General features: G+C 41.2%; 1 protein-coding gene across 3 annotated transcripts; it reads left to right on the forward strand.

The window, feature by feature from the left end:
- The first annotated feature begins 822 nt into the window (after positions 1–822).
- ilf3b (interleukin enhancer binding factor 3b) lies at positions 823–15,524 on the forward strand. 3 transcript variants are annotated; one of them, XM_017416722.2, is made up of 18 exons: positions 823–902; positions 2,679–2,771; positions 3,390–3,613; positions 3,714–3,888; positions 5,234–5,381; positions 6,783–6,874; positions 8,056–8,151; positions 8,375–8,486; positions 9,390–9,487; positions 9,567–9,678; positions 9,787–9,900; positions 10,120–10,325; positions 10,472–10,651; positions 10,740–11,021; positions 11,284–11,407; positions 11,500–11,547; positions 14,348–14,764; positions 14,842–15,524. In XM_017416722.2, exons 2-18 carry the CDS (start codon positions 2,769–2,771, stop codon positions 14,967–14,969), a joined length of 2,559 nt encoding a protein of 852 aa, XP_017272211.1. In that variant the 5' UTR covers positions 823–902; positions 2,679–2,768; the 3' UTR covers positions 14,970–15,524. The 3 variants fall into 3 exon arrangements, with proteins under 3 accessions (XP_017272211.1, XP_017272213.1, XP_017272212.1); XM_017416723.3 differs by lacking the exon at positions 823–902 and adding an exon at positions 908–1,024; XM_017416724.3 differs by lacking the exons at positions 14,348–14,764; positions 14,842–15,524 and adding an exon at positions 12,042–13,238.
- The last annotated feature ends 376 nt before the right edge of the window (positions 15,525–15,900 follow it).

The raw sequence follows: 15,900 nt of genomic DNA on the forward strand, positions 1-15,900 counted from the left end.
TCCAACTGCTCATTTACGCAAATGTCAAATCAGCCAATCACATGGTAGCAACTCAGTGCATTTAGGCATGTAGACTGGTTTCTTGAACACAGCAATGAGTTCACTGTACTGGAATGGCCTTCACAGTCACCAGATCGCAATCCAATAGAGCACTTTTGGGATGTGGTGGAACAGTAGATTAAAGATTTGCATCATGGAATCACTGCGTGATGCTATCATGTCAATATGGACCAGACTCTCTGAAGAATGTTTTCAGTACATTGTTAAATCTATGCCACGAAGGATTAAGGCAAGTCTGAAGGCAAAAGGAGGTCCAACCTGGTACTAGCAAGGTGTACCTAATAAAGTGGCCGGTGAGTGTATATATTCATTTTTAATGTCTTTCTTTTTAGGTGAAGAAAAGACTAATTACCCTAGAACTATTGCCTTTTAGAGGAAATTATTTTTTCACCTTCCCTGTTTTGTTTCAGCCACAAAGGAATAAATCACTTATGTGAAATTATAGTCTAATTAAATGGTAGTCATAAAAGTTGATGTAATATAGCTATGCCTGTTTAAAATGGAGAATGGGATTATTTTAATCACTGAAGTCGAGAAGTTATGTCACACTTTTAATAACTCTCTAAAAATAATAATAATTTTCATTATTTGCATATAACTTCTGTATTATAACTTTAAAAATTGATCATATTTGCCATTGAAGACACTGCTTGATGATTCAAGGCAGCACAGGCCACGCCCTCAGTTTTATATTCTTGTTTCCTATTGGTTCTATTGGAAGTGTCGTCCACGATTCGTCCAATGAACAGCACCCTTTTCCATCTCGTGGGTGTCTCCCTTTGCTGCTGCTGCAGAGGTTGGGGCTAGCGTGCCGTCGTTCGTAGGCGGTGATATTCATCACAGTAAGTATCAATAGATGTATCAAATTCAGCCATTGTCGGTTTGAATGTTGAGCATCAGGCGATAGAGGAACTTAAGAAGAACCACCAAAGCTTGCTGTGGCGCTTTAACCGTCGACTCTCCTGTTCGTGAGACGTTGTTCGTTCTGCTTTTGTTCGACAAAGCTAACCGGCGGTTGCTAACTTTTGAAGCTCCAGTGCGGTCTTGCTCTTGTCTCCTCGACCATTTGGGGGGTCTAATAACCAGTAGGCGTATATTACAATCCAGAGTCGATGCTTTGGATAATCGCAGAACGCTATGAAGCTAATAGAACACCATATAAGCATTAAATATGTTCGTGCGGTTTGGAGAGCAGTCATTACGCGTTAGCTTGAACGGGCAGGCGAACGTTATTCGGCTCTGTTAGCTACTAGCTGCTAGCTCCCGTCTCCAGACAGGCTCTGCGTCGAAATAAAATGGCGTCTGTTTTAAATTCCCCTGAGCGAGATGTGGGGTCGGAGGACTGGCTTGCTGCTGTCTCTGTAATTTATAAATGAGTGTCTAAAATTCATACCTGCGTCAGTAGCTTCTAGGCCCAGCTTGCGTCGGCGAATGGACTTTATGAATGTAACAATTTAATGTGGTTTTACTTCATTCATTTACAACAGCTGATAGCAGATTTAAACAAAAATAACAAAAAAACGCTTTCTAATGTGGTATGTGTCAGTGTGAGAGGACTAGTCTGCTGTTCACCATGATAACATCATTGTGAAATTTACAATCCTGTGATGCAGTTTGTTAGGAACCTGTTACTAATTATTCATCAGGTTATTCATTACTAAAGATATAGAATACAATACTAGCAATGTTAAAGCCAGTAATAGATCTTAAAAAGCTATTAACACTATTTTTGATGGAGCAGAAATAAATTGAAACTAATCGAGGACACTGTTAGATCTGATTCACTGAATGTTTAGTTATAAATCTGAAATTCTTAGACTTGTTGACCCTGTGCTGACATTATTCTACAACAAATAGTTTGAATACAATGTGCTGCTTATTGTTTGTTATTTGCGATTTCTTTTGTTTTATTTGTGAAAGTTCAAAAAGGGGACTTTTAGTTTTAATGCTCTTAAGGCATCTAAACCACTTTAGGTCATGTTTAGTTCAAAAACCTGAAAACATTTGTTGTTCAAACCTGGGCTACATTATCCCCACACTAAAAGCTGATTCTTTATAACCCAGTTTGTGGTCTGTCAAACCTATATTATATTTGTGTTATTATAAAATGGGCGGGTTGGAAGTTTTTTTTTTCCACATTAACACTTCAGTTCAGGTCCAGTTGAAAAAAATAAATAATTAAAGCTCCAAATTCAAAACCCAGATTAGATTTTTCTGCTCCGAGTAAAACTTTTCACAACACAGTTTGTGATGAGTGAAACTTTTAATCAGTCAGTAAAAATGCAAAGAAGATCAATGTTTTCTTTTTGTTTGTTTGTTTACACATTTGGACCATGTAGAACAAAGTAATAGAAATACATTGATCTACCCTTTCACATCAGATGGTCAAAACAAGTTTCAGAAGACTTCGCTTAGTAAATCATTACCAATTCTTTCTGTGCTGACATAGCCAATAAAATATGTTTTGGCAAGTTAAGTGTAAATAAATCTTGTCATGTGAGGCTGACAGATCGGTTTAAACATATGAGGTGTGAGTCTTTAGTTGACTTGGTTCAATTTTCATCTGTCTTTTGTTTTTGTTTACATCACAACGACATTCATTTGTTTTCTTTTCACAGAGTCGGACGCCAACAGTGTCATCTCTTCGGAAAAGGTTTTGAGACTGTTATCCACGGGACAAAGCAGTCACCACATTCTCCAAACCAACAATGGTAAAGTTTTAGTTTAAGCGTCATTTTTCAGGTGAAGGCCATGCATTACATTTATACAGAAGAAGGGTGTATCGACTTTTATGTTTTACTCCGCTGTCAGGAGCACAAGTAAATGTCACATCTGATTAAATTCTGAGACCTGGTGCCGGCACGTTTTCATCCCATTGTGCCTGGGGCCAAATGAACACGTGCTGCAGCCTCCACATTACTCTTGCTAAATTGGCTTTTGTCTGCCCGAGCAGGCGAACAGCTTCTGTTGCTCGTATTCACCAGTGTTTTTAATTAATCGGAGTAAAAGTAGGTCTTCGAGTTTAATCACGTAGGGATTTTAAAGCAGATATTTTCCAAGTTTACCAAATGATTAGGAAAAGCTGTATACTTGTTTCTGAATACTTTGGTCAATTTTCAGACCTGTGACGTGTTCTGAACTTAAAGGATCTGCCCTGCAAATGAAAGACCTGCCGTTTGATTTTTGTTTTCTAAAACAGCCGATACCTCCCTCCCACATGCTTGTGTGGTGCGTTATATGAAGCCCAGTTACACACCAGGTTATTATGTCGTGGAAACTAGTTGTGCTTCATCAAGAATCTTAGTATTTTGTTTTATCCTGACCCTTAGCCACCCCCAATGCGCCACCGATCGATGCGCATCTTCATGAATGGAGACCGCCACGTCATGGCCAAACATTCTGCTATCTACCCAACTCAAGAGGAGCTGGAAAGTGTTCAGAACATGGTGTCTCACACGGAGCGAGCTCTCAAGGCCGTCTCGGACTGGCTTGATAAACAGGAAAAGGGAACGACTAAGTCTGAATCTGATGGCACAGACACCGACAAGGACAGGTGAGGCGATATCAGGGAGGCCATTCCTCTTGTTTGGGGTTTTGAGCAATAATATCATCCATTTCTAACTTTTCTTCTTCTGTGCTTTGTCTTCTAAAAGTGAGCAGAAAGATCAGGCCACTCGCACTCTGCGTGGCGTGATGAGGGTGGGCCTCGTCGCGAAGGGCCTGCTTTTGAAAGGGGACCTGGACTTGGAGCTGGTGCTGCTCTGTAAGGACAAACCCACTGTCAGTCTGCTGAAAAGAGTGTCAGAAAACCTGGCCACTCAGCTCAAGGTGAGAATGTGGCTCTGATGCACGAAATGATGTGATAATGTTTCCATCAGAGCCAGGCTGATACAGGACTGTCAGTCTGTTGCAGATAATGAAATTAATTTTTTTTCTAAAATCTTGTGAAGATAATTACAGTGGAATATTAGGAAGACCATAGCTATTGCAACAAGTTATCAGTAGTAAAAGGCCATTAAAATTACAGCATGGTCCAATAATTTGCTGAAAGACAAACTTTCTCAGACTGAGCCAAATGCACAAGAGAAATAACTATTTGTAAAAGCTGCTCTGTCTGTAAAGTGCTGCTCATCTTAAATCGGTTGGCAAAATGTGAACTTCATTAGCAAAACACGTTTTGGTGAAACAGTTACTTTATGAGAAGGGATGCACCGATGGCTCGACAGAATCAGGTTTTTTGGCAGCTGGCAGATCATGCATGCAAAGAAAGTATTTTTATATAGAAGTTTGTAGGCTATTACTGAGTGGGAAAGATCCAAAGTTAGCTATTTCTAATATTTGTTAAATGATTAAGAAAGCATAAAATGCTTCTAAAAAAATCTCAGACTTTCTATGGAGATAGGAACACATTAGTCTTATACTAACTCAACTCAACAAACTAAGTTTGTGTGTTTATTATGTCATGTTTGTGCCTAAAAATTTAAAATTATTGACAAATAAATGTGAGCTTTTGCATACCGAAAGAGAGAGCGAGAGAAAGAGAGTTCCTTTTCTTTGATAAGATTTACAATTTTCTCTCAGTTATTCAGCACATGATTGATGGCGACAGGATTATTGGCATAGTGAGACGGACAGGAAAAAAAAGAACAATAAAACGGCTCCGTTGGTTTATTTTCTAAAGTACAAAAGTACACAAAAAACTTTCATGGGTAAAACGCTTATGTTTAACAAGTTAAAACACAGTAAAAACATGTTGAATATTTGTCCTGTTAATTTAACTGTTATTATATAAAACCTTTGTACGTACAGTAAATATGGTCTCAAATATCCCAGTGCTCTCTGTCACTTTTCAAAGTATTTCCCAGTGATGCAATCAGAAACCTTTGTAAAATTTACCATCCTTGAACAATTGAATGTCATTAGTTAAGCAGAATGAAGATATTGTTACACAGCATGTCAAGAATCATAATAATCAGCGTTGCTTCTAGAAACACTGAATTTTTATTGTTGTGAAAACACAACTTCTCATCTCAACAAGGATGTTTGCATTTTCTGGGACAGTAAGTATTATTTTTTTGTAGCTTCGAAAGCCATGAGTGTTGTGATGACGGTGAAACGGCGGTCCGCTCTTTTGCACAAACACGAACGAGCGAAAGGTGTTTCTCCTCCCCAGACAATAACGGAGGAGAAGTACGTGGTGACCCAGAACATCCGTGAAGCCAGCATCGTCATCAAGAACACCAAGGAGCCCCCCCTCACCCTCACAATTCACCTGACGTCCCCTTTGGTTCGCGAGGAGATGGAAAAGACCGTTGCTGGAGGTAAGCCCCCCCACACAGAGACCTTAACGCCGTTCTTTAGTGGCGTCCCTCGTCCAACAAGGAGGCCGTGCAGGCAGCGAGGCCAGACAGATATTGTTTATTGGGCCTTCAATGGAGCTAGGGGACAAGCATATACCCATTTTGCTATACTTATAGCTCTCTAGATACTCTCGTAGTTCCATGTAATGTAATTGTACATTTTTGATGGCCCAATATACAGTACAGGGCAGGTAGCCTACTGACTGCTGAGAACATAGTTTTCTATTCCTTTTTGAAGATCAGGTGTTGATGAAATGAAGGCTTACTGAGAATTTATCCCCCACCCCCACCAAAAAAAAAAAAAAAAACAGAGACCACTGTGTTTGCATGTGTTTTTTTTATCAGTGATAATGAACAGTTTGCATTGCAGCAAAAATGAGTAGCAAATCTCTTGAGGAAAGTGTTTGTTTGACCCAGCATTGGGCTTTTAACTGTCTTTAATGTTCCTCAGCAGGAAACGCCCGGGGTTACAGATAATGACAAGGGGAAACTTTAAATTTTGGCGTGTACGTTCAACAGAGAAAATGAGTCTCTGTTTGTTAATGACGAATGACGCGTTTGGAGGTTGTGTTAAATAATCTATCTTAATTTGAGCTAGTGAATCAAACCTTTATATGCCTTATGGGGGGCACTCAACAGCAGTGAGGACCTGTGCTTCAGCAGGAGTCTTGACCTTACCTGTAGCCCTGTGCTAACGGCGACGCCCAGTTTGGGTCTGCTTTTCGAAGCCATCAGTTTTGCTGCAGTGTGGACTTGTTTTGATACCCACCTTTTGTGCATCTGATCATTTCTACCTGTGGTTCCAATTCTGATTCTCTCTGTCAAGCCTTCTAGTCTTGTCAATTTTTAGGGACGCTGGACCTTTGACCAACTGGCCGCTCTCTGTCTCGGAAGGGGCAAAGTGCAGTGTACCCAGTAAAGGGGCAAAGGGGAGGGGCTCTACCTCCTGTTAACGTCAGAAAAGAAAAAGCTACGAAATTAAGCAGCTGTTTGCGTGGAAGCAACTATGGAGAGACAACCTCCCAATTGATACCATTAATATTACCTTTATTTTATTTTTGTATCTTTTTGATTTTTCTTGTTTTTCCCCTTTGTTTTCTTGTTTTTTGTTTTAAGCCAGCTGTAACTCACAACATAGCCCAGCTGTTCCGGTTGGGTTTTTAATCATCTCTGTTGTGTGCAAGTTCGTGCTGAGTAATTAGTGGGAGGTTGAGAGCATTTTGTGGTTCTCCAGTGGAGGGGTCCCCTCCCCTTCCCCCTCCTGCCTGTGGTTTGGGAAGGCTGCCTGTGTTCCCCCTGGCCGGCTGACAGAACTCCCCTTGGTCAAACTGTACCTTGTCTTCTTATTCCACCTGCCAATAGAAACGCTTTCAGTCATCGATCCCCCGGATGTTCTGGACAGGCAGAAATGCCTAACTGCCTTGGCTTCTCTACGCCACGCTAAGTGGTTCCAGGTTTGAACCTTGTCTTTATTTGTCTCTAAAACAGAAGTAGCTTTGAGTTTGGTTTTATGCTTTTTTTTTTCTTTTTTGTTTTGTTCTTTTGTACTTCATTTTCAAAGTTCCTCGTGCATTTTTTCCTCTTTTGAGGTGTACTTCCTGTAGTATTTACTTGATGACCTGGGTGTTTGTTTAAGAAACATTTGTCATCACACTGCTTCACAGTTGCTTTGCTCACTTTAAAGGTCTTTTAGCAGTAACATCTATTCAAAGGAAGCTAGCTGCTTTTAGCCCCTGAGTTCTTTATCATTTAGTGTTTAACTCGAATCAATAAAATCTGAGACTAACACGCCATGCGTCCAGGTGCAATATTTCTATAATGTCATTATTGCTGTGAATGAGTTGTCTTTAATTTTTGATAGATTTCTATGCAAGTCACTCATAGAGCACTTTTTGCTGCCCCATTTGGTAATTTAGGAGAAAATGTTCCTTGTGGTTTAACCGTGTTTGAATAGTACTGTCGCCTGTGTCATCTTTGGCTTCCACACCGTAACAATCAGTGCTCCATCTCTGCAGCTTGTCAGTGTTAGAGTACGTGGCATCAATCTCTCCTGCTCTTTGGCTGTTCTATTTTGTTACCGTGCGCCACAAAGTCAATGGGAATATTGCACCTCGAGTCACATTAAAAAGAAATAATTTGTCACTAATTTAGTCACAACCCCTTTCAGTGACAGCACGCGTAAAGCACAACTCTGTTTTGTTTTGTTTGTTTGTTTCTCACGTTAAAGCTAGTGTTCAGTTTGAGGTGGTCTTATTCTTTTCTTCTGACCTGATTTTTTTAAATATTTTTTTATATTTGTTAAATGCATGTTTTTTCCACGTACAGAAATGTTACACCCCTAATAACTACACCACTGATAATTTTGGCTCCCAGCTGATTATTAATAATATCAATAAGCTCTTCCAACAACGTGATCATCTAATATCTCTGGATATTTCCATAATGACAGAGCTAAGCCGTTATAGTCTGTGTGGCTTCATTTTCATGATTATTTTTTATTTTGATTGTTAGTGTTGGTTGTGACGATTATTGAACTTTTATCTTTTAATTATTGTTTTTTAATTTTTTTGACTAAAACTGCTTGTCTGCCTCGCACCTCCTCCCCCCCACCCCCCACCCGTGCTTGTGTTTCCAGGCCAGGGCCAACGGGCTGCGCTCCTGTGTCATTGTCATCCGGATCTTAAGGGACCTGTGCACCCGCATCCCCACATGGGCCCCGCTTCGTGGCTGGGTGGGTTAACAAATCCTTGTGTAGTACCAGAAAACTGAAATCAATTGGAAGTCCTGCTAACTAGGCTTTCGAAGCACTAATAGGTTTCTTTAATGTACTCGGCATAGTGTGTTTTTAATTTGTTGAGCCACAGAGATACCATTTAGCTGAAGGACACACAAACCTTTGTTCGAGCTGTGCTTAGAAAGTAGCGCTTCTAAACTTCTTTTCTCCTGCTCTGCAGCCACTGGAGCTGATCTGTGAGAAAGCAATTGGCACAGGAAACCGGCCCATGGGAGCAGGCGAAGCTCTGCGGAGAGTTTTGGAGTGTGTGGCTTCAGGAATCCTCTTACCGGGTATGCAAATGTTATTGGATGGCACAATTACAGCTGCAGTGTCTTAAAGAGCATTTTGGGGCATTTCAAAGCAGCCTGATGACTATCATGGTACTTCTGCCAATATATCCATGTAATGTAAACCTAGCTGCAGTGTAAAGGTTTATAGAATAGTGTTTGCAAGAATAGTTATGAAATGTTAAAGACTTGAGTTGTTTTGAATGATTTGGAAGCTCAAACCATACTGACAAACAAATAATGGGTAGTTTAGGCAGACACTTCTGGATTTTTCTGTTTAACAGAAAAAGATGAACATTATTTTTGTTATGATAATAATTTTGTCTGCTGCTGTAATACATTAATTTCTCTCAGGGATAAATAAAGTATTCATTAATTTATTCATGTTGTCACCTTAAAACAAATTCTGTCTTCAAAGACTTCATAGCAATTCAAGCAAAATCTATTATTTAAACCTTTACAGCTCAGTCAGTTTTGCATTAAACTGTTATTTTGGCAGAAATATGATGATATGTCTGTAGGAAGTTCCTCTGGGCTGCACCAGAAGTGCTACAGCTTCCTGCTGCTGCTATTTGTACGCACAAATAACCATAAAATTCCATCTGAATAACTGTAATGCTAAATTACAGACAGTGTAAAGGTTTATAAAAAAGTGTTTGCAACAACAGCTACGACATTTTCGAGATGGTTGTTTTAAGGGTGGCAACAATCCACTTTGGATTTGTCTGTGCTCAGACTAGCCATTAGCTCATCAATCTGGTCTGAAGTAAACTTGTTTCCTCCAAACTGAGGTTGTTCTCAACAGGTAATACAACAATTGTTCATAACCTAAAGAACCTCACTTCAGACTCTTCATATCTGTTTAAATATGTATAGAAACGTTTTTTTTTTTTCTTAACGTTCTAGATGGTCCTGGAATTTATGATCCCTGTGAGAAGGACCCCACAGATGCTATCGGTCATGTGGGCAAGCAGCAGCGAGAAGACATCACGATGAGCGCTCAAGTGAGTACGCCGAATTCGTTTGGTCACGCTCGGAGCTTATTAAATGTGTGGTTCACGCTGCATCTCCCTTCCCCCGCAGCACGCCTTAAGACTGTCGGCTTTTGCACAGCTTCACAAAGTGCTTGGAATGGATCCCCTCCCGTCGAAACTGCCCAAAAAGTCTCGTAGCGAGACTCCCATTGACTACACGGGTAAAACACAGTCTTACCTGTCAGGTTTAAGTAGTTTATATTTGCCATTATAGAAGCCTAGTTATTATTTGTTTATAGTGACAACGTGCATTTTTTCTTTTTTTTTAGTGCAAATCCCACCCAGCACGACATATGCCCCACCAATGAAAAGGCCCATTGAGGAAGAGGAGGGAACTGAAGATAAGAGCCCTAATAAAAAGAAGAAGAAGGTGCAGAAAAAATGTAAGGGTTTATTTTGCTTTTTTTTTTTTTTTGTTTAAACTTAAGGTGAAATAAACTGAAGAGGACCGCAGTATTTCTGATGTCTGATCACTCATTGGAGAAGTAATCAATCTTTTTAAAGGATTGCACAGGATTTATTTGGGAACTAAAAAAATAATACACTTTGTTTCTAGCGTTTAGTTATTGGCAGTGTAACGCCTACATTTTTTCCCCTTCCAGCTGCAGACGAAAAGGCTGAACCCCCTCAGGCTATGAATGCCCTCATGAGGCTGAACCAGCTGAAACCAGGTCTCCAGTATAAGCTGATTTCTCAGACTGGCCCAGTTCATGTTCCGGTCTTCACTATGGCCGTAGAAGTGGATGGCAAGACCTTTGAGGCTTCCGGCCCATCCAAACGCACTGCTAAGCTGCATGTAGCCGTCAAGGTGAGACAAGCATTCGTAGTAACAACTTCAATTCGTGTTTGTTCTGATTTGTGGCTTTCCCAACGCCGTCTTTTCTCCTGCAGTACCTAAAATAATCAGAGAGGTGTTTCGCTGTAAGTTTATTTTAACCAAGTCAATTTTTCTAGGTGCTACAAGACATGGGGCTTCCCACTGGGGTGGAACTGAAAACTACAGAGCCAACGGTGAAGATGGAGGAGGCGGTAGTAGCGACCACCGTGGAAGAGCCGAACCCAGTAGTAATGCAGACTGAAACTCCTGCTGCCGCCACGGCGACAGCCAATGCAGACCAGACAGAAACTGTAGAGGTCTGTGTCAGCGACCGTCATTCAGACTTTAGGCTGAATTATTAAACGTTACCATTCTTATTCTCATCTCGACTCTCCTCTCCATCAGACGGCTCGCCAGCAGGGGCCAATTCTGACGAAACATGGCAAAAACCCCGTAATGGAGCTGAACGAGAAGAGGCGGGGCCTCAAGTATGAGCTCATCTCCGAGACTGGCGGCAGCCACGACAAACGCTTCGTCATGGAGGTGGAGATCGATGGGCAGAAGTTCCAGGGTACGGGATCCAATAAGAAGGTGGCGAAGGCCTATGCAGCCCTGGCTGCGTTGGAGCAGCTCTTCCCTGAAGGCTCTGCACCTGAGGCTCCTAAAAAGAAGAAGGGACCGCCCATGGTAAGAAACTGCGGGGGAAAAAACAACCTGCTGTGTTCATTGATTCCGTATTCATCCCTTTAATCAATAGTATTATACTAGTATTATAGTTATTTTCATTTTAATGCACAGATATAAATAAGGATACTAGGAGAACACAAGTGAACACGTCAACAGTCACTCGGGTTTAAAATCTGCGCCGGCCTTTTCCTGATTTAAAAAAAGATCGAGCGGGAAAGTTCCCATTTCAGTTTGACCTCAGTGACGTCTGGTTCCTCCGTAGCACACCCAAGGGTTCGGCATGATGGGCGGCGGGGACCTTGGTGCGCCCAGGAGCAGAGGGAGAGGAGGGCGGGGTCGTGGGAGAGGCAGAGGCTTCAATAATGGTGGGGGCTATGGCCAAGGAGGTAAACACAGACATTCTCTCCCCCTCCTTAGATTTAATAAACAAGACCAAAAGAATTTAACTCTGAATCTTAAATTTGTGCTCTTCCTGCAGGTGGCTTCGGAACGTATGGTTACGGGAACAACACTAACTCGGGATACAGTGAGTATTAGTTCTCTTTTTCTCTAACTGATATATTTGGGACTGGCTTTTTGCCTGTTCTGCAGATAAACCTTCATCCATTGTGAGGGTAATCCAGTCAGATACGCTGTAGCCACTGTGTTGGCAGAGATGTTCTCGTGTCCTGCGGTGCATCTCCGTACAATCGATTACTGTCAACACTTGACAAGGTGCTGGGTAATCCTAGCTGAGTAATTTTACATTTCTCTGCTTTAAGCCACAGGACTGACTCAGCTTTTCACAAGCCCTTTCTTATGAATTTCTCCTTCTTCATTCTGGCAGCCTGGTTTGAGGAGTGTCGTACCTGAGCGTGACAGGAGCAGAGAAATCTAAAAAAAACAAGCAATAAAACAAAACCATTTTTCCTTATAAAGTGTCATTGGCCGGCCAGATTTTTAAGGCATAAAAAAAATTAAATTAACATAATTTAATTTTGATATATTTTTTTTCTTTCTCTGCCCTGTCTCACTCTTTAGGTGACTTTGTCTCAGACTGCATTGGCTACCACGAGTTTGCGACATAGACCCCCCCCCACCCCCCCGTCTTAGAAAACTAAAAACAGTCCTGTAGAGAGGATAAAAATGGACAATAAACCTCAGTAGTGTTCCAGCTGGATCATGAACTTCCTCCACCATCAACCCTGGGATTAAAGTAACAACAAACTTCTGCCGTGTCTTGCCAATTCCACTTGTGACATCCTGAATCCTCGGGGAGACGATCTTCCGCTGCATGCGTGTAGCATGTGTACACGTTCTTGTTCTGTCAACTTGATGTGGATGTACCTAAACACGTGGATCTCTCCGAAACTCCAGGGCTGATTTATCACACGAAGTCTTCATTTGTCAAAGTGGGGACTGGCTTTTACTTCTTGAACACAATTAAGTCACGACCTGTGGGGAGATGGACAACATACTGCCACGTAGATCATCCGTCTCCGTGCTGTTTACCTTAAAAAGGACACTTTGAAACTCTTAACACAGATATCTTTGTGTAGTTTCATTCTCACATTACTTCCAATCACAGTTAAGCTGATTCTTGTATTTTTTTAATCTTGTTTTAGAAAACAGTTGCTTCATTGTTTTTATAAAGTTTGCTGTTTCTGTCCCATGAAAGCATCACTATTACATTTCAGCTACACTGACTGCACGATGGCTTCGATCTGGCAGGTTTTAGTTGTTACGGCAACCATAAAACATTGACAGTTCAGCTTATTCAAACTAGAAGAACCAGAAAATCTGTACGTTTGGTGAAGGAAGACTTCTTGCTCTATCTGTTTTTATATGTTCATGTTTTGTTTGTTTTATTTTTTTTTTTAAATAAATGTGACATTCATTACTGTGCTATCAGGTGCTGGTCAATTTGTACTTCCGCCAAATTGTACCCTCGGTCATTTTTCTGCAAAGTGAGTTGACGTTTCTTACCAGTAAGAGACAAAACTGTTCCCATTTCTCACAGGTTCACTTATCGTATATCCTTGTGCGCATGTAATGCTGTGCTTCAAATACACACGCCAGGTGATGGACGAATATAGCTTTGGTGCCGTGTATGAATTTGTATTAATATGTTTTGTTTCTCTTTGCTGACAGCTGAATAAAAGTCACTCCTCCTGCAAAAAAAAAAAAGAAGGCGAAATTGCTCCAACTTCTCAAATCGCTTAGTTGCAGTTCATAAAATGTGCATCCCAGACAGTCCAGCACAGAAAAAGAATCTAGCCTGCTTCTGTTTTAGGCAAACATAATAAATTATTGTTATTTTGAGGTGAATTCATGAAAACATCCCAGGCTACAGCCCTGAATGCCCAGCGCCCTACACTACGAAGCAGGATTAGTGGCTTATCGAGGTAACTTCAGGTTCAGATCGGGGTCACTAGAATCACAGAGATGGTTCTTCTTTTACCCGCAGCAACTTGTGCCAATGACTTAGGCTTGATTCCTCATTGTTAGGGTTAGTTCGGCCAGATGTCTAAAACAAAACCTGGCTAAGTTGAACTCTAATTGCGGTATAGGGCACAAGTCTAACTGTGCCAATAATACTAAGAAAACTAGTCCACGTTGGTTTATTTTCGTCTCAAAACTGTTCTCCAGTAGATTAAATAATCTACATTTGGGCGACTCCCTAAGGTGGGTACAAAGCCGGTCGATGTGCTATTTTTGTACCCAGAAAGTATTGCACAAGGTTCTGCAGGGTCTTAAATTTACTTATCTCAATTTTAGGCTTTAAAAGGTGCTAAATTTGTCCCAGATTTTCCGATTTAGGTCTTCAAATACATTTAGTTCCAACTTATGTTCCCATGTTTGTTCATTAATCGCTTCTTCCGTCCCCTTTTGTTTATTTAACGCGCTGTCTGCGTTCGTTCTGTCTGAGGATTCGGCCGTTAATACGCTACAACGAAACTAAAAGGCCCGGCTCACAGCAGCCCTGTGGGAAGGAATTTATTGATGGGCGTTCAGCCCTCCTGGCGAGAGAATCCAGTTGTTTCGCTTTAGTTTTTTTTTTATGGATTTGGACTGAACATCACAGCGACTTGTTTTAGGAATTCATGCAGGTCTTAAACTTGTACCGTAATGGTCTTTAAAGGATCTTGAAATCCCTGAAATTTGACTCTGTGAAACTTGTAGAAACCTTGCATGGGTACGAAGTGACCGAAGCTGCAAAAGTACAATTTGGTGGGCGTATGAATTGACCTGGAACTACTATCGCATGGTGTTTTATAAGATTAAAGAATAAAGAAGAAGGAAAAACTTTGCTTGTTTCAAGCCTTTACTTTGCTGCTATTCCCTAGATTTCTACAATAATGGTGGTGCAAATGAAGGAGCTGGGGCAGCAAGCAGCCCGTTGGTCGGCCCTCCATTCGGCACAGCAGAAGCACCAGATCAAGTCTCCTCCTACGGCTCCTATTACCAGAATGACGGAACCTACACCACTCCCTCCGCTAACAAACCACCACCCAAAAAGAAACCTCCAATGCCCAAAGTCGGGAAGGCAACGATTGCGGGCCCCCCGAGGGGGGCTGCGGGCCCCGCGGGAGGCTATCAGCCGAGCAGCTCGTTGGGGCAGGGCTCCTACAACCAGTACGGCCAGGGGAAGAAGAACTTCAACCAGAACCAGCAGAGCGCGACGAGCGGTTACTCGTACAGCACTGCCTATCCAAGCCAGGTGACGGGAAGTGCCGGAAGCAACCAGGACTACAATTACGATGGTGGGTTCTTGTGACCGTAGTTGAGTTTTGGACACACATGTCCTCCCCGCACTAACTTTGACACGTCCTTCTTGTAGGCTTCAACACCCTGACCACTTACAGCTTGCAGGGAGGCGGCAACCAGGGCTTCGGCTCCAACCACTCTCAGTACCACAGCCAAGGCTATGGCAGGGGGGACGGCAGCATGAATTACCAGTACAGATAGACTGTTGGCCGTCTGTAAGCCACCGGCACCCTGCACCAGTGTCTCGCGCCTTCTCCAAAGACAGTGATTGACAACTTGCCTGTGTTCTCTGCCTTTTTCCTCGTCTGCTTTCCTGTGCTTTTGGATCTACAGTATTTGTAGCACATGTTGGCACACAGTGAGATTTGGAAATGTTTTAAATGTCAGAGCTAGTGATCGGGTCTCTAGTAAATCTTTATTTTTATTTTATTATTTTGTTTTGTTTTGTTTTATTGGTCCTCATCACTAAATGTTAGGACAGACGCTGCGAATTCTTTTCTTTTCCCTCTTTTTATTTCTCCTCCTATGTGAAGATATTCCAGGATACCTAAATAGCTCCTTCTTCTCTGCAGTGCTTACATTGCTATTTGCTGAATGTGATGATTATTTTACCGTTACGTTCTGAAGACTTTCTGATGTTAAATTTTCACATCTGCTCGGTGTAGCGTTTGAACAGAGTTGGTCGTTTTCCTGGTAATGTTTAGCAAAATGTGTTTGTATCAATAAATAATTTTTATTTTGAATTATTAGTTTTGATTCGGAGTACTTGTGGAGTTTGTCTTGATCAGCTGCTGATGATTTAACTTCAGTTTTTCACATCTTTTCGCCTAGGAAAACTAATTTAACAATTGACCAAAAAATAATTGCTTAATTGCTTCTTATTAAAGCAACCCAATGACTTACTTGTGACCTAAAAAAATTAAAGCAGTTTGTGAATTATTTATTGGTTAATGTTGACAATTAGACAAATAAAAATACTTTTCATTTGACTTTAGGTTCTTTTTATTTTTAAATGTAGTTAAAATATTAAGCTGAACTTTTTTTAAACACAATTTGCATCAATTAACTCATTGTACCTTTTAACCTCCTTTTGAGAAACCTGAAATAAAAAATATTTAATTTGTATCAAAGA

The sequence above is a fragment of the Kryptolebias marmoratus genome, linkage group LG12, assembly GCF_001649575.2.
Source record: "Kryptolebias marmoratus isolate JLee-2015 linkage group LG12, ASM164957v2, whole genome shotgun sequence".
Lineage (NCBI taxonomy): Eukaryota > Metazoa > Chordata > Actinopteri > Cyprinodontiformes > Rivulidae > Kryptolebias > Kryptolebias marmoratus.